This window comes from Salvelinus alpinus, chromosome 1 (assembly GCF_045679555.1).
Source record: "Salvelinus alpinus chromosome 1, SLU_Salpinus.1, whole genome shotgun sequence".
Taxonomy (NCBI): Eukaryota; Metazoa; Chordata; class Actinopteri; order Salmoniformes; family Salmonidae; genus Salvelinus; species Salvelinus alpinus.
In genome coordinates, this window is record NC_092086.1 from 53,786,039 (window position 1) to 53,808,391 (window position 22,353).

Below are 22,353 nucleotides of genomic sequence, written 5' to 3' on the forward strand. Positions count from 1 at the left end.
GATATAGATACTTTTGTACCTGTTTCCTCCATCATCTTCACAAGGTCCTTTGCTGTTGTTCTGGGATTGAATTGCACTTACTGCATCAGAGTGTTTTCTATCCAATGCTACCAATTATATGCATATCCTAGCTTCTGGGCCTGAGTAACAGGCAGTTTACTTTGGGGACGTCATTTATCCGAACTTCCGAACACTGCTCCCTAGCCCTAAAAATGATGATGGACTGTCATTTCTCTTTGCTTATTTGAGCTGTTCCTGCCGTAATATGGACTTGGTCTTTTAGCAAATAGTGCTATCTTCTGTATACCACCCTTACCTTGTCACAACACAGCTGATTGGCTCAAACGCATTAAGAAGGAAAGAAATTCCACAAATTAACTTTTAACAAGGCACACCTGTTATAGTTTTTTCCAATTGCTAACACACTAAAATGACATGCACAGCACAATTATTTACACTGACACACAGAGAGCAAAACATCTTCTCAAGTCTCCAAAAGTCTAAACACATTTTCTGCTTTACACACATTTTGCAATTCAAAATGGCACTTTTTAAATGCACTGCACAGGGTTCTCTGCATAAGACAGAACAATCTGACATAAAGTCACATGTTTGCCATTTCAAAACACTGCCATTCAATATGACACTACATGAGCTAATCGGCCAATACATGTGCCACCAGGCCAAACACCTCAATGGTTAATTGTTACCACTTCAATCAGGAAGTAAGCACTATGAAAAGACCACAGGTGAGCACCTTTTGTTTTACAACAACAATGGAAGCCGTTGCAGAGAGAGGAAGAGGAAGAGGGAGGGTGAGAATGAGAGGGGGAGGAAGAGTGAGAGGTAGGGGTAGAGCTGGTAGAGGAGTTCATGGCCAAAGAAGACAACAACTTTCAAATGAAAACAGAGCAACTTTAGTTGATCATGTCATCAACCATGGGCTGACAATGCGAGAGGCTGGACAGAGAGTGCAGCCCAACTTGAGCCGTTTTACTGTCGCCTGTGTCATCCGGACATTTAGACTGGAGTACAGGTATGTAACCAAAATTTCTTTCACAATATGTAGTACACCCCATGTCATAGTGTATCAGTTGGGTGACACCTGTTTACTTCATGAATGGCTGATGTCATACACTAACTGCACACATTTCCTGTAGAATTTACTCTACTGTGGAGGAAATATCTTTAGGCTGCATTGTCCAAGCCCTATATATATATTTATTTTTTCTAAAGGACTGAGAGACGCAACCATGGTGGAGGAAGGGGCCAAATGTTCACCGGGGTACAGGAAGCTGCCATTGTAAACTTGGTTTTGGAAAATAATGAAATCAGATTACGAGAAATTCAAAACCACATCATCCAAGACAACACCATATTCAACAATATTCAACGAGTCAGTCTGTCCACATTGGCTCGCATTCTCAAGCGAAACCAAATCAGAATGAAACAACTTTATAAGGTGCCGTTCGAGAGAAACTCTCAAGGAAACAAAGAGGTCAGACGAGCATATGTGGATGTAAGTACAATATTGACTGCAGTACACTACACGCAACATTGTTTCCCAGTGTACTGGATAACACCATATTGACTGCTTTTGTTCTTTGTTTTCAGGGAGTACTGGAAATGGATGCTCATGCAATCCCACATGAGTTTATCTTTATAGATGAGGCTGGGTTCAACCTAGCAAAGACCAGAAGAAGAGGGAGAAACGTCATTGGCCACAGAGCCATTATAGATGTTCCTGGCCAACGTGGTGGGAACATCACATTGTGCGCTGCCATCTCCAATACGCATGGTGTTCTCCACCGTCATGCCAACCTTGGACCATACAACACAGCCCATATTCTCACATTTCTGGACAGACTCTACAACATTCTCAAACCACCAGAGCGTATGAATGATGCAGACCATCAAAGAACCCGGTACGTTGTAGTATGGGACAACGTGAGCTTTCATCGTGCAGCCCCAGTCCAAAACTGGTTTGCTGACCACCCACCATTTCTCGTGCAATACCTCCCACCATACTCACCATTTCTGAATCCCATAGAAGAGTTCTTTTCGGCATGGCGGTGGAAGGTATACGACCCGGCAGCCCTTTGTGCGCATGCCTCTTGTGCAGAATATGGAAGAGGCATGTGATGAGATTGATGTGGGTGCGATTCAGGGATGGATAAGGCACTCAAGGCGCTTCCCTCGATGTCTGGCAAGGGAAGATATTGCCTGTGATGTGGACGAGGCATTGTGGCCAGACTCAGCTGTGCGGCAAGATGCTGCCTAATTATTTTTCTTGCCACTTTTTTTCTAGATATTTTTTCTGCACATTTTTCTGCAATTTTCTTTTTCAGTTTACTGTTTTTTTGTAAGCATATTTTTGTTCAGTCCAATGTAAATATATCTGCTGTGCATATGTTGCACTGACTTGTTTGGTTAAAAATAAAAATATTTCAACAGCATGTGTGTGTATCTGCAAATATTTCTGTGCATCTGAAGAATTTTCTACAATTTGAACTATTTTAGTATTATGGCAAAGCATACTAAAGATGAGAGTGCTTTTCATTATGCCCAACATTATGCCCAACATTAGACAAAAATCTGTTAATATGAATGAAGTGTGTGCCATTTCGTGCAAACGTTTGATTTTGATAATGCTATATGTAGTTTTGGTTGCAGTGCTTCATTTTGCAGGATATATGAGGTATTTTGCAGTTTGGGTGTGTGGTTTTGTGAATTGTGTTAAGTATTTTGATAAAACCAGCCTAGTTTGCAAAATTGTGTTTTAGCAATTGGGAAAAACTGTAATTGAAATGCATTCCAGGTGACTACCTCCTGAAGCTGGTTCAGAGAATTTCCAAAAGTGTGCAAAGCTGTCATATCAAGGCAAAGAGTGGATACTTTGAACAATCTCAAATATAACATATATTTTGACTTGTGTAAACACTTTTTTGGTTACTACATGAATCCATATGTGTTATTTCATAGTGTTGATGTCTTCACTACTATTATACAATGTAGAAAATAGTTAAAATAAAGAAAAACCCTGAGGTGTGTCCAAACTTTTGACTGGTACATTATGTATGTATATATATATATATATATATATATATATATATATATATATATATATATATATATACTCCAGACTCCGACACTGATCCTCCTAATATGTCTATGTTTCTTATGTGCAATCTTTTACTTTTAGATTTGTGTGTATCGTTGTGTATTGTTAGATATTTCTTCAATGGTAGAGCTAGGACCACAAGCATTCGCTACACCCATTAAAACATCTGCTAAATATGTGAATGCGATAAATTACAATTTATTTGATTAAAAAAGATTACAGCTGTAAAAAGATTATGACGTTAAGTTTGAAAGAAAATGGTAAAATAATTTATTTAGTTAAAATATATTTCATTATTACAATAACAAACATTTCCTATAAGGTTGCAATAATAAATAAAGTATGCAATGACCTTCATAAATACAAAAATACATGTACAAAAACATTGTTACATGAGGCTATGTATAGCCCAAGTCAATCACATAATTATTCAGTATAAAAAATGATTCACTCCACAGAGTTGTGATACATTACTACACTTTAAATAAATTCGTTCAAAACAAATAAAAAAAATTGTAAATAAATAGTTGAATAAATAGATATATAAATAAATAATATCTACACAACACACACATAACGCTCATTGGCTACTTAATGTTGTGTCTAGTCTTTGTAGGTGTGCCAGCACCACTGTCCTTATGTCTTCCCAGCCGCTTGCGCTGTAATCCTGCATAAATGAAATACACTTGTTGAGATTTGAGAATAGACACATGTTGTATCATCACAGAAATACATCCAGATTTGGTGAATGTACTCTCTTTGTAAGACAAATGGATCAACCTACCTCGCGTTTCAAGTAATTCTTCAGGAACTTGAAGTGAAGGCTCATCTTTTTGTTCACTCTTTTGACAGATTTTGATTGTCTAGTTTTCATAGCCTTTACCTGTTTGAACAAAATACAAATAATTAATTTAATATTATGATTTGATTAATATGTAACCACTTATATTATAATCTAGTAGGATAGTATAATGTTTTCCTTTTGCATTAATGTTAAGGGCGAAAATCACAAATGACATACGCATTGGTCCAGCTCCGAGGTCTGGCAATAGAGGTCATTCATAAACTTGTCAACTCCTTTCTGGTCCCAGGCGGTGGTCTCATATTTACCACTGCTGTACAATTTCTTTATAGCGTTCAGAGTATGCGAAATGAAGGCCATCTGTTCGTCAGCCTAGAAGAAGAGTGATTTGTATTAATATATGCCTTATAAATTGAGGGAAAATATCAGAAATCTATAGCAAATTGTATATTCGTTATAACCTAATTATATACAATGCATTCGGAAAGTGTTCAGAACCCTTCACTATCTGCACATTTTGTTACGTTTCAGCCTTATTTTAAAATAGAATAAATATGATTTGTTGCATCAATCTAAACACAATAACCCATAATGACCAAGCCAAAACATGTTTTCAGACATTTTTGCTAATTTATTCAAAACAAAAAAAACAGTTTTTGCTTTATCAGTATGGGATATTGTGTGTAGATTGATGATGTTTTTTTATTTATTTGTATTCAATTTTCGAAATGGTCTGTAACGTAACAAATTTTGGAAAAGGTGATGGGGTCTGAATACTTTCCGTATTCAGTGTTTAATCCACTCTTAGAAAAAAAGGTTATGGATAGAACAAAACCTTTTTATGCATATTTCTTACCCTGAAATTATTGACTTGTCTGTATTGTTTGTCAGGGAAAGTGATCTGAGGTTCTCGAGAGACTTCATGACCCTGAGATGCCAAAAAATATAAACAAAATATTGCATTATTATTACTGTACAAAAATTTGTCCGGTAATTTAAATGAAATAGTGCAGCTCATGAAATGTTGAAAAGATGACAAGAGCTCAATGACCAGGAACAAGTGAATAAACATTTCCCTATATCCTACCATTTTCTGAAGCATCGTTATGGTGTTGTTGCTGAACACTTGGAACATGCTCGGAGACCGAGGAAGTGTCTTCATCCACGTGCATCCAATGGTTTTATTCCAGGTGCAAATCGTCATGACCAAGCACATCCAAAAGCTAATTGAACCCATTTTAGCGTAGGTCTGCTGTAGTTCTCGGTCTGTCCGCAATCAATCTTGATGCCCTTCCGAAAGATAGCCTACTTCGTGTAATTCCGACAAAACAAAGTTGTCCGCAAAGGAGAAAAAGATAAAGTGTTCTTCCTGATCGATCAATTTGTCGAATTCCCGAGTTCTGTCATGCTCCAACCTGTGTCGATCCTTTATACTAAGAGTCTGCAAGGTATTCCAAAAGTGAAAGGTGGAAGTTCCCTTACACTTTCATACCTGAGAGTTGTTTTACGTCTGGAGGAAAGGCAGGGAAAGGACAGGTGCATCTCTCGAAGAATTGTTACATCTTGAGTTATTTGCTATTTTATCATGAAATATTGTCCTTTCAACCAGGATTTTTTTAATATAAGAAATAAACATGTGAATCCATTTCAGTCAGACTATGGCCTAAATAAATATCACCATATAGAACAAGATTGAGTTTGGCCTTTCACTTCGAAAACAACAGCATTTCATGTTTGAAAACGCAACACCTTTTCATTTGCGCACAGAAACTATGGTGTCAACTACGTTGTAAGCACCTGCTTAAAGGGTAATTGTGGTTTGTGGACCTCAACTGCCTATTTAAAGATACAGATCAACGTTGTATAGGTTCAATCAATTACACACTCAACATGACTTTATTTCGTTTTAGAAACAGGTTGTGGTCTGAATTATTTTGGTTGACCCGCTCCTAAGCTCCCGGTTTTCAGAATAAGACACTGGAAGCCTATGCAGCGCACAGGCAGTATAGACCTTGGTATTACTGCTTACTTTGACATTAGTGCTTAAATTTGAGCCTATATTTCGGATGGTTTTGAATCTGGGCCTACACACACTTGTGAGTAAAATATAAGTCTATCACGTAGATCATTTGTCAAAGTATTCCATATTCGTGTGTTTTTATTGAACTTTTATCCAGATATGTGAGTTGATGTTACCTCTGAATCTATTATCTTTCCACTATAGAGACTGAAGAGTAACAGCATAGTTAGTGATTGCTATACTCCATTGAACTAACATTCAGAATGTGGAGATATAATTATGTTGCATAATATCCAGTAAATGTGTACTTGATAGAATTAATAACTATCTGAATCAACATTGTTTTACATTGATATGATGATGTCATAAAGGGCGGGAAAGTATGGCTGGAATTCAGAGTATTGTAAAGGAGTTCATTGTTTTTCATTGAAGATGATGTTGATATGCAATTGTTAGTAGGAATCATTTCTCATTTAGGAAAACATTTCAACGAAAAAGTCGTTGTATTTCAAGGTTGCATCACACCACAGAATTGTACAAAATTAATAGCACAATTTTAACCAATGTAAGGCGTGTATGTATCTTTATTTAAATACTATAACCTACATGGAAATTATTTGCAACACGGAGAAACAACATAAACATATAAATAAAGCTTTCAGTGGCACATTTCGTTTATTCAACAAAATTACACCTTTTGCAAAAATGAACTAAAAGTAATGCTACTCTCACACGTGTTTTCTTGGCATTTTTGATTTCTTGAGTTAAATAACCAAGAACGTACACATTCCGATTAGGTCATATTTTGTCGAGCAAGTAGGTCTTGGAGATCCCTGAGTTTGATGGAATTCCATTTCACAGAGTTAAGTTTTGTTGGAAGAGCTCGCTGGCTAGTTGAAACGCAAGTCTCAGTGCCCAAACCTTTTCCCCCTCCTGTAATCACAATAACACCCCGTGTAACCATGCAATTGAACTAGACTAACACAGAAAGTGTAGACACTCATGATCTCCTGAGCATCACCTCTATTGAAAGCGTTGGACGTTGGACCATTATCATTTCTGCCTCTGGGATACAGCCTCTTGGTCTCCTCTCCTATACCACACACAAAATACATCATACCTCAATAAAACAACTAAATATATGAATTAATCAAGCTCCAATAATCTATTTTCAACTAGAATAAATAACTTGTGATATCACAGTATGCATGCTGCAGCCAGAATTATTAGGAGGATCCCCATGATGCCACTTAAAAAGTTATATATATATGACTAAGCTATATAAATAATTTGTTTTAATTTTTTGCCCACCAGCACCCTGCCTCGTTCAGGGGACTAAACTATTATCCATTAAAAGTATTGCTTGTTTTTTGCCTCTTTTTCCATATTGTCTTCCATGTTTTTTTTCTTATTTCTCCTCCAATCATAGTAAGACATACAGGTGTTTAATACATTGGACAGACTTTATAAATAAACATCCCACAATGTGGGAGCTAAAAGTTCCTGGTCCCCCAGATTATCCTCTACTCCTCACCCAGATCTCCCCACCTCCTTCAGCCCACTGCCCCAGTGTGATTACCACATAAAAACAAACAGGAAAAACAAAAAGAACAGCAACCCTCCCAAAGTACAAAAACACATTCAAAAGAAAGTACATAAAGAAACAAAACTACAAGCATACATAAACTTAAAGTAGATATTATCATGTGACTGAGCAGCAACAAGTTTAATGTGAGTCCCCTCTGATGGTTAGATAAGATACTATAAATCCACTCTCATTGGTTTCAGACAAGAACGAAATTTGGACAATTTATACAAAATAAGTTTTTATTCACATTTTCAATATTATTTTTCACCGGTTTTTCAAGTAGACCGGCAATACAGTTCAGTTCAACACAGGTACAAAAGGGAAATACAAAATATAAATAATAAATTATACAAATAAAAAACAATAATTTATGGATTTAAATATAATAAATAGACTGACAGGGCCCCACATGATTGTATTCATGCTTTATAAACTGGTAAGGGGGTAGCTTCTGAGATGAGTCTGGATGATCAGTACATCTGTGCCGCAAGGATATCCAATCTTTGCAGATGACGTTTAGTCTCTTTCCTGATGAGCTCCCACGCCTGTGCACTGTAGTTCTGAAAAACACAGAAAATGTGAAATATTAGTTGGGTGAACTTTCTTGGCAAATAACGACCATAATGTCTTGAACAACAAAGAAAGACCTGGTGCCGTATGTATTAAGCTTCTCAGAGTAGGAGTGCTGATTTAGGATCAGTATTGTCTTTTGGATCACTATAAATAAGGACAGAGGAGACCTGATACTAGGTCAGCACTTCTCTGAGATGCTTGATACATATGGCCCCGAACCCACTTTTTTAAAATGAACACTGCTCCTGTTTAGCCTAGCCTAGTTAATATTCATTTGATTACATGTATTAAACACGTTTCCATACGAAACCAAACTCACCATTTTTCTCAGAACCTTCTTATTCAACTTCTTGAAGTACCGTTTTAGTCTCCTCTCAGGTTTCATGGCAGGTGATACCTGTTGGACAAAATTAAACAAAACATTAGCGTCATACAGATGTAGGATCTTCATTTGATCTCTTTTTTTCTGAGTATTTCCTGCACGGCAGGAAATGGAAACTTAATGTGTATTCAATGTTCTAAAAGGATTCTAAAGATTGTAATTTCCACTTTAAAATATCAAAATTGATTTGCCATAATGAAAAATGCATCAAAGCACACAAAAAATGTCCATTATTTATAATCCACAATCATTTACATTTCTCATTACTGCAGTATTATTTATGTGATGTCGCAAACTGGCTCAAAATCTGTAATAACCCATATACAGTGCGTTCGGAAAGTATTCAGACCCCTTCCCTTTTTCCAAATTTTGTGAAGTTACAGCTTTATTATCAAATGGATTAAAGAAAAAAATCATCATCAATCTACACACAATACCCAATAATGACAACGCAAAAACAGAAATACCTTATTTACCAATGAATTCAGACCCTTTGCTATGAGACTCAAAATTCAGCTCAGGTGCATCCTGTTTCCATTGATCAGTTGACAGTGCATGTCAGAGCAAAAACCAGGCCGCGAAGTTGAGGAAATCGTCCGTAGAGCTCCGAGACAAGATTGTGTCGAGATACAGATCTGGGAAAGGGTACTTTGTAACCACCAAGACTCTTACTAGAGCTGGCCGCCTGGCCAAAGTGAACAATCGGGGTAGAAAGGCCATGGTCAGGGAGGTGACCAAGAACCCGATGGTCACTCTGACAGAGCTCCAGATTTCCTCTTTGGGGATGGGAGAGCCTTCCAGAAAGACAACCATCTCTGCAGTACTCCACCGATCAGGCCTTTATGGTAAAGTGGCCAGACGGAAGACACTCCTCAGTAAAAGGCACATTGCAGCCCGCTTGGAGTTTGCCAAAAGGCACCTAAGGAGTCTTAGACCATGAGAAACAAGTGTCTCTATTTGGCCTGAATGCAAAGCATCACATCTGTAGGAAACCTTGCACCATCCCTACGGTCAAGCATGGTGGTGGCAGCATCATGCTGTGGGGATGTTTTTCATTGGCAGGGACTGGGAGACTAGTCAGGATCGAGGGAAAGATGAACAGAGCAAAGTACAGAGACATCCTTCATTAAAACGTGCTCCAGAGCGCTCAGGACCTCAGACTGGGGTGAAGGTTCACCTTCCAACAGGACAACGACCCTAAGCATACAGCCAAGACAACGCAAGAGTGGCTTCGGGACAAGTCTCTGAATGTCCTTGAGTGGCCCAGCCAGAGCCCGGACTTGACCTGATCGAACATCACTGGAGAGACCTGAAAATAGCTGTGCAGCGACGCTCCCTATCCAACATGACAGACCGTAAGAGGATCTGAAGAGAAGAATGGCAGAAACTCCCCAAATACAGATGTGCCAATGTTGTAGCATGATACCCAAGAAGACTCAAGGCTGTAATCACTGCCAAAGGTGCTTCAACAAAGTCCTGAGTAAAGTGTCTAAATACTTATGTAAATGTGATATTTCTGTTTTTATTGTTAATACAGTTGCAAAAATGTCTAAAACACGTTTTTTGCTTTGTCATTATGGGTTATTGTGTGTAGATTGATGAGGGGGAAATGAATTTAATCAATTTTAGAAAAAGGATGTGACGTCACAAAATGTGGAAGAAGTCAAGGGGTTGAATACTTTAAACGTAGATTTCTCCACTTGTAGAGTTAGTAGGCTACACCTAAACCAGGGCTCTCCAACAATGTTCCTGGAGAACTACCTTCCTGTAGGTTTTCACTCCAACCTTAATCTACCACACCTGATTAATTAGCTGGTTGATAAACTGAATCAGGTTAGTTACAACTGGGGTTGGAGCGAAAACCTACAGGAGGGTAACTCTCCATGAACGGGGTTGGAGAGCCCTGACCTAAACAGGGATTATACTTTAAATAGACCCGTTACTTACACAGGAATTAAGGTTCTCCAATTGGCGTTCTAGAATGTTGAGGAAATCGTCCAGGCTTTTCTTGTCCCATGTGACAGATTTCATATTCCCATCAAACAGTTTTGTGATTTGATAGATGGTCTCTTTCAGGAATCTGACTTTGTCCTCAAACTACACAGGAAGATATAAAAAGAAGATTAGAAACAGTATAGGCTTTCGTTATGGCATCAATATAACATTGGGTCAAGACCGCCATACCAAAGCATATCAGAACACGATAAGTCACATTTCTAGTCTTTACCTCGGAATCATCTATGTGTCTGTAAAGTGATGTTGGGAAAAAGACTGGGGCATCCTGCTTTGTGATATCTCCTCCCTGGAAAACAATCAATATAGTATGTTAAGTCACATGTCAAATACTTCAAGACCAATCAAGACAGACATAAAGTATAGCTTAAACTGCAAGTACAGTAGGCCTAATGTAGATAGCGTCTCTTGATCTCTGTCATTATAGCCTTAGCGCCCTTTTAGTATGTATATTCAAACATAGGCTAACAGTTTTCGAACAAAAAGACTAAACATGAAACATATGACTACTTTACTTGGTTGGTTGTTTTGCTGTCCTTAATACATGCATTCAGTCTCCTCTTACAGTGTGCTGATAACTCACCATCTGGTCCAGCAGTGAAAGGTATTCTGCGCTCAAGTGGCCGTAGTGGTGTCGTATCCAGTCACAGCAATGACTCACGCTCTGCATACTGCAAATAATAAGAAAAATACACGTCCAACTCTGCATTGTATACATTGTAAATAGCAGTTCGTTTCGCTATTAGTTTTCCAGATGAGTTTGAACATATTGGCTGTGTTAAGTAGTTTTATGTGGAATTGGGAAAGGGAAAGCTGTATAGAGAATTTCCCCTGATCAACCTACCGGAGGCGGGAACTTTCATTTTCCAGACTAGCACATGCAGCAATAGGAATTCCATGCCTGCTCCGTATCCTTGACGAACAAATCCAAGTAAACCCATAGACATTCTCCTTGAATCCGGCTTTAAACTTTAGTTGAACCACAAGATAAGATTATTCCATTTAGATATCGGCTAGGCTATTACTGTAGCGAGAATAGGCTATTCGCGAGCTTTGCTTTCAACTGCTAATAACTTCGCGTGAACCGATAAAAAAAAGTCTGATAACAAAATCGTTGAAGTCGAAATAAAACCCACACTTCCTAAGAAAAGTAGCCATATAAGACATTCATTTAGTGGGTTTCGTTCAAAGTTAGTCCGAAGTATTGTTCCGTAGTCTTCTGCTGTTGCGCTACAACTGAAAAGTGAATGGGAGACGTCAGCGTCAATACCCATATCTCTCAACTTTCATTTTCACAATGACGTAACCAACTTTCACCCTACTGTTGTCTGCTGGTGATGCAACGTTGACAAGCAACGACAACATGATTTGTTGGAACTTTCTATTTGTCGTTTATTTTACAAGGGGAAAATGAAAAAGAATATGTGACAAAAGTTCCTTGGTATAGGCTACGATATCAGGGATATTTTCACTAAAACTGTCTGCACGGTCCTGGACGGTCCTGGAGACCAGCAGGAGGTGCAGGATTTTGTTCCAACCCAGTACAAACACACCTGTTCCATCAGGGTCTTGATAAGATGTCATAGTTGGTTTCATATTGAAAAGTCATGTTGTACGCAAAAATGTCAGATGTAGCCTAATTATTCTGCTGCATTTATTCATAAAGCGTCTAAGAGTAGGAGTGCTGATCTAGGATCACGACGCACTCCATCCATTCATTATAATCTATTGGGCAAAACTGATCCTAGATCAGCAATGCAACTCTCTGAGATCCTTAATAAATACGGGCCTTGGTTTTGTTTGATATAGCCTTACTGTAGGCCTTATGTATGAAATATTTTTTTCTATAGGGGACCAACATTAGCAACAGGGCTGCGGCCACAACACAGGACAACTGATAGAATCTTTGACCGTGTGGCGACGTCCAATGTGCTGAAGTGGCTGACGTCTTCATGGGTTTTAGTGCTAGTAGTGATACATGTCAATGGTGCTGAAACGTCTTCTTATGTCCCATGACACGCCTGCGGTGGACGCATTTTGGGGTTTTCCAAGCTGTTTTACACAAGTTGTGTGATGTAATCAGTTTCCCCTGAGTCTTCTCCCCAGGAATAATAGACACCTTTGGCTGACTTATCAAATTGGGTAGGGAATATGTCGTTTGAAGAGCGTTTGCACATTGGGAAGATGTCGCCAAGATATCATAATAGAATATTGATGTCTAGCCGACATCTAAACAATGTAGAACTGTGGAATTTAGAATGTGTAAGACGTCAATGAGCAAACAATGTCTAAACTGCATCATCCCAATGTACAGTTGAAGTCGGAAGATTACATACACCTTAGCCAAATACATTTAAATTCAGTTTTTCACAATTCCTGACATTTAATCCAAGTAAAAATTCCCTATCTTGGGTCAGTTAGGTTCACCACTTTATTTTAAGAATGTGAAATATCAGAATAATAGTAGAGAGAATTATTTCTTTCAGCTTTTATTTCTTTCATCACATTCCCAGTGTGTCAGAAGTTTACATACACTCAATTAGTATTTGGTAGCATTGCCTTTAAATTGCTTAACTTGGGTCAAATATTCTGGGTAGCCTTCCACAATCTTCCCACAATAAGTTGGGTGAATTCTGGCCCATTCCTCCTGACAGAGCTGGTGTAACTGAGTCCGGTTTTTAGGCCTCCTTGCTCACACACGCTTTTACAGTTCTGCCCACAAATTTTCTATATGATTGAGGTCAGGGATTTGTGATGGCCACTCCACTACCTTGACTTTGTTATCCTTGTAAGCCAATTTGCCACAACTTTGGAAGTATGCACGGGGTCATTGTCCATTTGGAAGACCCATTTGTGACCAAGCTTTAACTTTCTGACTGATGTCTTGAGATGTTGCTTCAATATATCCACACCATTTTCCTGCCTCACGATACCATCTATTTTGTGAAGTGCACCAGTCTCTCCTTCAGCAAAGCACCCCCACAATATGATGCTGCCACCCCCGTGTTTCACAGTTGGGATGGTGTTCTTCGGCTTGCAACCCTTTTTCCTTCAAACATAACGATGGTCATTATGGACAAACAGTTCTATTTTTGATTCATCAGACCAGAGGACATTTCTCCAAAAAGTACGATATTTGTCCCCATGTGCAGTTACAAACCATAGTCTGGCTTTTTTATGGCGGTTTTGGAGCAGTGGCTTCTTCCTTGCTGAATGGCCTTTCAGGTTATGTTGATATTGGCCTCGTTTTACTGTGGATATAGATACTTTTGTACCTGTTTCCTCCAGCATCTTCACAAGGTCCTTTGCTGTTATTCTGGGATTGATTTGCACTTTTCGCACCAAAGTATGTTCTTCTCTAGGAGACAGAACGCGTCTTCTTCCTGAGCGGTATGACAGCTGCGTGGTCCCATGGTGTTTATACTTGCGCACTATTGTTTGTACAGATGAACGTGGTACCTTCAGGCATTTGGAATTTCCTCCCAAGAATCAACCAGACTTGTCGAGGTCTACAATGTTTTTTTCTGAGGTCTTGGCTGATTTCTTTTGATTTTCCCATGATGTCAAGCAAAGCGGCACTGAGTTTGAAGGTAGGCCTTGAAATACATCCACAGGTACATCTCCAATTGACTCAAATTATGTACATTTGCCGATCAGAAGCTTCTAAAGCCATGACATAATTTTCTGGAATTTTCCCAAGCTCTTTTAAGGCACAGTCAACTTAGTGTATGTAAACTTCTGACTCACTGGAATTGTGATACAGTGAATTATATATGAAATTATCTGTCTGTAAACAATTGTTGGAAATATTACTTGTGTCATGCATAACTATAGTTTGTTAAACTTCTTACGGATCATTGGGATGCTACCGTCCCACCTCGACAACATCCAGTGAAATTGCAGAGCGCGAAATTCAAATGACAGAAATCGTAATATTAAACATTCATGAAAATACAAGTGTCATACATCATATTTAAGCTTAACTTCTTGTTAATCCAGCCGCTTTGTCAGATTTCAAAAAGGCTTTTCGGCAAAAGCATACCATGCGATTATCTGAGGACAGCGCCTCGCATACAAAAGCATTACATACATTTTCCAACCCAGCAGAGGCATCACGAAAGTCAGAAATAGCGATAAAATAAATCACTTAGCTTTGAAGATCTTCATCTGGTTGCAATCACAAGGGTCCCAGCTACAGTGAGGGAAAAAAGTATTTGATCCCCTGCTGATTTTGTACGTTTGCCCACTGACAAAGAAATTATCAGTCTGTAATTTTAATGGTAGGTTTATTTGAACAGTGAGAGACAGAATATCAACAAAAAACTCCAGAAAAACGCATGTCACAAATGTTATAAATTGATTTGCATTTTAATGAGGGAAATAAGTATTTGACCCCTCTGCAAAACATGACTTAGTACTTGGTGGCAAAACCCTTGTTGGCAATCACAGAGGTCAGATGTTTCTTGTAGTTGGCCACCAGGTTTGCACACATCTCAGGAGGGATTTTGTCCCACTCCTCTTTGCAGATCTTCTTCAAGTCATTAAGGTGTCGAGGCTGACGTTTGGCAACTCGAACCTTCAGCTCCCTCCACAGATTTTCTATGGGATTAAGGTCTGGAGACTGGCTAGGCCACTCCAGGACCTTAATGTGCTTTTTCTTGAGCCACTCCTTTGTTGCCTTGGCCGTGTGTTTTGGGTCATTGTCATGCTGGAATACCCATCCACGACCCATTTTCAATACCCTGGCTGAGGGAAGGAGGTTTTCACCCAAGATTTGACGGTACATGGCCCCGTCCATCGTCCCTTTGATGCGGTGAAGTTGTCCTGTCCCCTTAGCAGAAAAACATAATGTTTCCACCTCCATGTTTGACGGTGGGGATGGTTTCTTGGGGTCATAGGCAGCATTCCTCCTCCTCTAAACACGGCAAGTTGAGTTGATGCCAAATAACTCCATTTTGGTCTCATCTGACCACAACACGTTCACCGAGTTGTCCTCTGAATCATTCAGATGTTCATTGGCAAACTTCAGACGGGCATGTATATTTGCTTTCTTGAGCAGGGGGACCTTGCAGACGCTGCAGAATTTCAGTCCTTCACGGCGTAGTGTGTTACCAATTGTTTTCTTGGTGACTATGGTCCCAGCTGCCTTGAGATCATTGACAAGATCCTCCTGTGTAGTTCTGGGCTGATTCCTCACCGTTCTCATGATCATTGCAACTCCACGAGGTGCGATCTTGCATGGAGTCCCAGGCCGAGGGAGTTTGACAGTTCTTTTGTGTTTCTTTCATTTGCGAATAATCGCACCAACTGTTGTCACCTTCTCACCAAGCTGCTTGGCAATGGTCTTGTAGCCCATTCCAGCCTTGTGTAGATCTACAATCTTGTCCCTGACATCCTTGGAGAGCTCTTTGGTCTTGGCCATGGTGGAGAGTTTGGAATCTGATTGATTGATTGCTTCTGTGGACAGGTGTCTTTTATACAGGTAAAAAACTGAGATTAGGAGCACTCCCTTTAAGAGTGTGCTCCTAATCTCAGCTCGTTACCTGTATGAAAGACACCTGGGTGCCAGAAATCTTTCTGATTGAGAGGGGGTCAAATACTTATTTCCCTCATTAAAATGCAAATCAATTTATAACATTTTTGACATGCGTTTTTCTGGATATTTTTGTTGTTATTCTGTCTCTCACTGTTCAAATAAACCTACCATTAAAATTATAGACTGATAATTTCTTTGTCAGTGGGCAAACGTACAAAATCAGCAGGGGATCAAATACTTTTTTCCCTCACTGTACATATCAAATGCTCCTTTTGTTCAATAAAGTCCTTCTTTATGTCCCAAAAAAGTAAGTTTCATTGCCTAGCTTGACTCAATAATCCACCGGTTTCCCTCATTCAAAATGCAAACAAATGAATCCTGTAATTACCAATAAACTTCTTCCAAACATTTCAAACAACATTCCCAATCAATCTTCAGGTACCCTAATATGTAAATAAACTATAAAATTTAAGACGGAGAATACCGGAGACCATTACCGGAGATAAATAACGAAGTGCACGCCCTCACTGGAACGCACAACAAGCACTACAGCCAAAATGGGAGCCACTTAGAAAAACTACAAATTCTAGCTCATTTTTCAAAAAACAAGCCTGAAACTCATTCTAAAGACTGTTGACATCTAGTGGAAGCCCTAGGAACTGCAATCTGGGAGGTCTTCCTTTTATATTCCCATTCCCAGCCATTGTAATCAGTGGTGAGCTGGGAAAAAATAATTCTGGATGGATTGTCCTCGGGTTTTTGCATGCCATATCAGTTCTGTTATACTCACAGACATTATTTTAACAGTTTGGAAACTTCATAGTGTTTTCTATCCAATACTACTAATTATATGCATATCCTAGCTTCTGGGCCTGAGTAACAGGCAGTTTACTTTGGGCACCTCATTCATCCAAACTTCCAAATACTGCCCCCTAGCCCGAAGAAGTTTTAACAAGAAATTTGTGGAGTGGTTGAGTTTTAGTGACTCCAACATAAGTGTATGTAAACTTCCAACTTCAACTGTAGATTAACAAGATGTTAAGCTTTTAACCGATTTAAGACACTTGCATGTACCTAAATGTTTAATATCCATAATTTGTATGATATTTATTTGAATTGCGCGCCCTCCAGATTCACCGGAAGTTGTCCCGCTAGCGGGACGCCTAGCCTTAAAGTAGCAAAAGAATCTCCTCTAATGGAATGATTGTGCAGTACATTGATTTACATTAATTTATTTTTCCCAACAGAGAGAGATGATTTGGACTGCATATATAATTTTAGGTCAAGTGAGAAAGATACTGTATTTGCTAAACCTCGTCAGCCTCTGTGATGGATTTCTTTAGAAAAATTTGTCACCAAACCCACTGGCTCCAGGTCATCTATAAGTCCTTGCTAGGTAAAGCCCCGCCTTATCTCAGCTCACTGGTCACCATAGCAGCACCCACCCGTAGCACGCGCTCCAGCAGGTATATTTCACTGGTCATCCCCAAAGCCAACTCCTCCTTTGGCCGCCTTTTCTTCCAGTTCTCTGCTGCCAATGACTGGAACGAATTGCAAAAATCACTGAAGCTGGAGTCTTATATCTCCATCACTAACTTTAAGCATCAGCTGTCAGAGCAGCTTACCGATCATTGCACCTGTACATAGCCCATCTGTAAATTGCCCACCCAACCACCTCATCCCCATATTGTTATTTATTTTTTTGCTCCTTTGCACCCCAGTATCTCTACATGCACATTCATCTTCTGCACATCTATCACTCCAGTGTTAAATTGCAAAATTGTTATTATTTCGCAACTATGGCCTATTTATTGCCTTACCTCCCTAATCTTACTATATTTGCACACACTGTATATAGATTTTTCTATTGTGTTATTGACTGTACGTTTGTTTATCCCATGTGTAACTCTGTGTTGCTTGTGTTGCACTGCTTTGCTTTATCTTGGCCAGGTCGCAGTTGTAAATGAGAACTTGTTCTTAAATGGCCTACAGGGTTAAATAAAGGTGAAATACATTTTTTTTATCGGTGTCTCATCCACAGGACGGTTGAGCTAACGTAGGCTAGTGCGATTAGCATGAGGTTGTAAGTAACAAGAGAATTTCCCAGGACATAGACATATCTGATATTGGCAGAAAGCTTAAATTATTGTTAATCTAACTGCACTGTCCAATTTACAGTAGCTATTACAGTTAAATACTACCATTCTATTGTTTGAGGAGAGTGCACAGTTTTGAACATGAAAGTTCAAGAACAGAAATTCAATGGTTCATTGGATCAGTCTAAAACTTTGCACATACACTGCTGCCATCAAGTGGCCAAAATCTAAATTGCAGCTGGGCTGGAATAATACATTATGACCTTTCTCTTGCATTTCAAAGATGATGGTACAAAAAAAATACAAAAGAACGGTTGTTTTTTTCTTTGTATAATCTTTTACCAGATATATTGTGTTATATTCTCCTACATTCCTTTCACATTTCCACAAACTTCAAAGTGTTTCCTTTCAAATGGTCCCAAGAAAATGCATATCCTTGCTTCAGGGCCTGAGTCACAGGCAGTTAGATTTGGGTATGTCATTTTAGGCGAAAATTGGGGAAAAAAGGGGCGGATCCTTAAGAGGTAATACAAATCTGAATGTTCACACACCGACAGACATGGCTACAGAATGAGCCCCTTGACTTTTTTCACATTTTGTTACGTTACAGCCTTATTCTAAAAATGATTCAATTGTTTTTTATTCCCTCATCAATCTACACACAATAGCCCATAATGACAAAGCAAAATCAGTTTAGAAATTTTGCAAATGTATTAACTAAAAAAAACAGAAATATCGCATGTACATAAGTATTCAGATCCTTTACTCAGTACTTTGTTGAAGCACATTTGTTGGAGCACTCACAACTTTGTTACATCTTCGACTATTCTTCGGTATAATGCTGCAAGCTTGGCACTCCTGTATTTCGTGAGATTCTGACATTCTCTGCAGATCCTCTATTTTCAGGTCTCTCCAGAGATGTTCGATCGGTTCATGTCAGGGCTCTGGCTGGGCCATTCAAGGACATTCGGGGACTTGTCCCGAAGCCACTCCAGTGTTGTCTTGGCTGTGTGGTTAGGGTCGTTGTACTGTTGGAAGGGTGAACCTTCGGCCCCAGTCCGAGGTCCTGAGTGCTCTGGAGCAGGTTTTCATCAAGGATCTCTCTGTACTTTGCTCTGTTCATCTTTCCCTCGACCCTGACTAGTCTCCCAGTCCCTGCCGCTGAAAAACATCCCCACAATATGAAGCTGCCACCACCCTGCTTCACCGTAAGGATGGTGCCAGGTTTCCTCCAGAAGTGACGCTTGGCATTCAGGCCAAAGAGTTCAAACTCGGTTTCATCAGATCAGATCATCTTGTTTCTCATGGTCTTACTCCTTTAGGTGCCTTTTGGCAAACTCCAAGCTGGCTGTCATGTGCCTTTTACTGGGGAGTGGCCTCTGTCTGGCCACTCTACCGTAAATGCCTGATCGATGGATTGCTGCAGACATGGTTGTCCTTCTGGAAGGTTCTCCCATCTCCACAGAGGAACTCTGGAGCTCTGTCAGAGTGACATTTAAGTTCTTGGTCACCTTCACGACCAAGGGCTGTCTCCCCCGATTGCTCAGTTTGGCCAGGCGGCCAGCTGTAGGAAATGTCTTGGTATTTCTGTTTTTATTTTTGATATATTTGCTAAAATGTCTAAAAACTTGTTTTCACTTTGTCATTGTGGGGTGTTTTTGTAGATAAATGAGGATTTTATTTTTTAATTGATTTTAGAATAAGGTGTAATTTAACAAAATATGGAAAAAGTCAAGGGGTCTGAAAACATCCCGACTGCACTGTATCAAATAACCTGACAATGATCCACATCATATGGGTAGAATCGAGGCCTTTCCCAGTCATGAAATACGAAGCTATGGCTCTCATTGGCGAAGACTGAACTCAAGTTAGGGGTCATGTCAGACTCTCCTATACCACTTTGCCCAACATGTTATAAATATGTTGTAAATACACCCCTTTTAGGTGGTATAACTTGTATTATTACCATAGGGCTGTGATACCCATAGCCTTATGGCTTCAGACTGAGCATTTGTCACTGGAAATTGCTGAACATTGAACATAGCTGAGGATTAGGGTATTTCATTCATTTCAGTCTCTCTATTCAGATAGCTAACAACTAAGTCTAAAATAAAACTCCCAAGGCGTGACTTTTCTTGAATGAATATATTGAAAACGTTTAAATACAAAGCACGTGCCAAGGTACCATGTATATGGCATGATACCAAACCAGATAGCCAATTACCATATGAGTAGCAAATAGCCAACTCCTTTCATTACTCTAACAATGTGCAAACACCTCTGTACAATAACAAAGCATATTACACGAGAAACAGTAACAAAACTACAGTATTGTATGTTTTACAATTCGTTTAATGACACACGAGCAAACTAATACAGCTGACTGCATACATGAAAGGCAATTTGTGTGAGTAAATGCAACCAACTAACATTGATAAGTAAGCAATTCTATCAATAACAAGATTATCATCACTAGCAATATGCTTGAATCGAATTTACAAACAAATATTTTCCGAGGCTGAAGCGTGACAAGAAATAACTCCACTGAAAGAACAGCACTGTGGCGATGTTCTTAGCTACTTCTCTGCGTGCAGAACGACTGCTCTACTCAACTTCCTGTTTCCGTACAGTCTAAGTACCAGAAAGCTCCACTATGGGGCCGATAAACACCATGGAACACAATGAAAATCCATTTTAACCACTGTAATAAAATAATCTGTTGTTCTATTCTAACAGAAAGGCAGCACACTCCCCGCCTGGTTTATAGAAATTGTGCCACTATGAAATAAAACATGTATCAAGAAACAAATAATGTCCTTTCTTTATTTTTATATTTTGTCTCTAGGATGCTTCAACAAGAAGAACAACAATCTCTGAGATTGGTCTCAGAAACACCTTAGCAGCCCCTTGCTTGACAATTTTTAGTTCTACTTTCCTAACCTTTTTGTCGGTACTGGGAAAGGTTTTGACCACAAGCTGACTGGCCAGTCATTTCTGTGTGCCTGACTGTCTTTCAATAAGACAACAGCTCCCACTTTTACATGTGTCTTTTCTGCGTCTCTGCAGCGTTGTCAGGTCCCAAGAACCACCCATATGAGACGAGTTTGGGGGATTAAATATTTAAGTACATCCCTTGTCTGAGAGGTATTTAGTCAGTTTTGAGTCATTTGTATCGATTCTCAGTTCCCTGCAGGCACCTATAAAGTTTGAACCTCGATCAGAGCGTAGCACTTTTGCTGGACCACGGATAGAGAAAAAACGCCTCAGTGAGTTGATGAAGCTGGATGTGGACATGGATTCGATGAGCTCAATATGGACTGCTCTAGTAGACATACATGTAAAAAGTACCGCCCAGCTCTTGGAGTCTGCACTACCACCTCTTTTATTTATTTTATTTCACCTTTATTTAACCAGGTAGGCCAGTTGAGAACAAGTTCTCATTTCCAACTGCGACCTGGCCTGACCTCTAGTGCGACGAGTTATGACATTCCATGGTCCAAACATATCAAGTCCAACGCTGGTGAATGGTGGTTCAGATGTGAGTCTGTCTGCAAGTCAGCCATCTTTTGGTCAAGTAACCTCCCTCTAACATTGCTGCAGGTGACACACTTGTGGATGATACCAGAGACCAGACGTTTGCTCCCAATAATCCAGAAGCCTGCTGCTCGAATAGCTCCATCTGAAAAGCGACGGCCCTGGTAAGCCACTAGCTCGTGATAATGTCTTACCAGCAGAGTGACGACATGATGTGTCCGTGGGATGATGAGAGGATGTTTTTCGTCTTGTGACATGTCGGCAGAGGATAAGCGGCCTCCCACCGTCAGCAACCCATCCTCACCAATCACTGCATTCAGCTTTTTGAGTGTACTTTGTTTTGGGAACTCTTTTCCTTTTTCAAGGCATTTGAATTCCTCTTTGAAGGCTTCATGTTGCACACAGTGAAAGATTGCTGTTGTGGTTTGTGACAACTGACTTGTACTGCATGGTTTATTACAGTCCTGCCAGCCTCTGCAGTTGGTGTTGTCCGCACCTTCATGGAAGGATCTGGCAACATGAATGAGTCGTGCTGTGGCTCGATTGAGAGCTTTCCAGCTTGAGAACCTCTCAAAGCAATGAGAGCCACTTTGAGCTCCAGAAACCTTAGTGGCGAAGGCTGTGACATCTGGTCGAATCTCTGCATCTGCGTGAGGTTCTACAAGGTCAAAATTAATGGTCTCAGGCT

General features: G+C 39.6%; 2 protein-coding genes across 3 annotated transcripts; both read right to left on the reverse strand.

Moving 5' to 3' along the window:
* Positions 1-3,701: 3,701 nt before the first annotated feature.
* LOC139567999 (interferon a3-like) lies at positions 3,702-5,160 on the reverse strand. The gene is made up of 5 exons (XM_071389661.1): positions 5,011-5,160; positions 4,780-4,851; positions 4,143-4,295; positions 3,906-4,004; positions 3,702-3,788 (listed from the first exon to the last, which is right to left on the reverse strand). Exons 1-5 carry the CDS (start codon positions 5,158-5,160, stop codon positions 3,702-3,704), a joined length of 561 nt encoding a protein of 186 aa, XP_071245762.1.
* Positions 5,161-7,752: 2,592 nt separating this feature from the next.
* On the reverse strand, positions 7,753-11,733 carry LOC139580571 (interferon a3-like). 2 transcript variants are annotated; one of them, XM_071409414.1, is made up of 6 exons: positions 11,344-11,733; positions 11,083-11,170; positions 10,714-10,788; positions 10,434-10,583; positions 8,424-8,501; positions 7,753-8,091 (listed from the first exon to the last, which is right to left on the reverse strand). In XM_071409414.1, the coding sequence occupies exons 2-6, from the start codon at positions 11,167-11,169 to the stop codon at positions 8,002-8,004; spliced, it is 480 nt and encodes a 159-aa protein (XP_071265515.1). In that variant the 5' UTR covers position 11,170; positions 11,344-11,733; the 3' UTR covers positions 7,753-8,001. The 2 variants fall into 2 exon arrangements, with proteins under 2 accessions (XP_071265515.1, XP_071265506.1); XM_071409405.1 differs by lacking the exon at positions 11,344-11,733 and having other exon boundaries at positions 7,865-8,091; positions 11,083-11,262.
* Between the last annotated feature and the right edge of the window lie 10,620 nt (positions 11,734-22,353).

Excerpts from the sequence above, each read along its gene's own strand:
- LOC139567999 (XM_071389661.1), bottom strand. The coding sequence starts at position 5,160 with ATGGGTTCAATTAGCTTTTGGATGTGCTTGGTCATGACGATTTGCACC. Across the intron at positions 4,296-4,779 it reads GACAAGTCAATAATTTCAGG|GCTGACGAACAGATGGCCTT; the intron begins GTAAGAAATATG and ends CTCTTCTTCTAG. Across the intron at positions 4,005-4,142 it reads CCTCGGAGCTGGACCAATGC|GTAAAGGCTATGAAAACTAG; the intron begins GTATGTCATTTG and ends TTGTTCAAACAG.
- LOC139580571 (XM_071409405.1), bottom strand. The coding sequence starts at position 11,217 with ATGTATACAATGCAGAGTTGGACGTGTATTTTTCTTATTATTTGCAGT. Across the intron at positions 8,502-10,433 it reads TGGAGAACCTTAATTCCTGT|GTATCACCTGCCATGAAACC; the intron begins GTAAGTAACGGG and ends TTTGTCCAACAG. Across the intron at positions 8,092-8,423 it reads AGAAGGTTCTGAGAAAAATG|AACTACAGTGCACAGGCGTG; the intron begins GTGAGTTTGGTT and ends TGTGTTTTTCAG.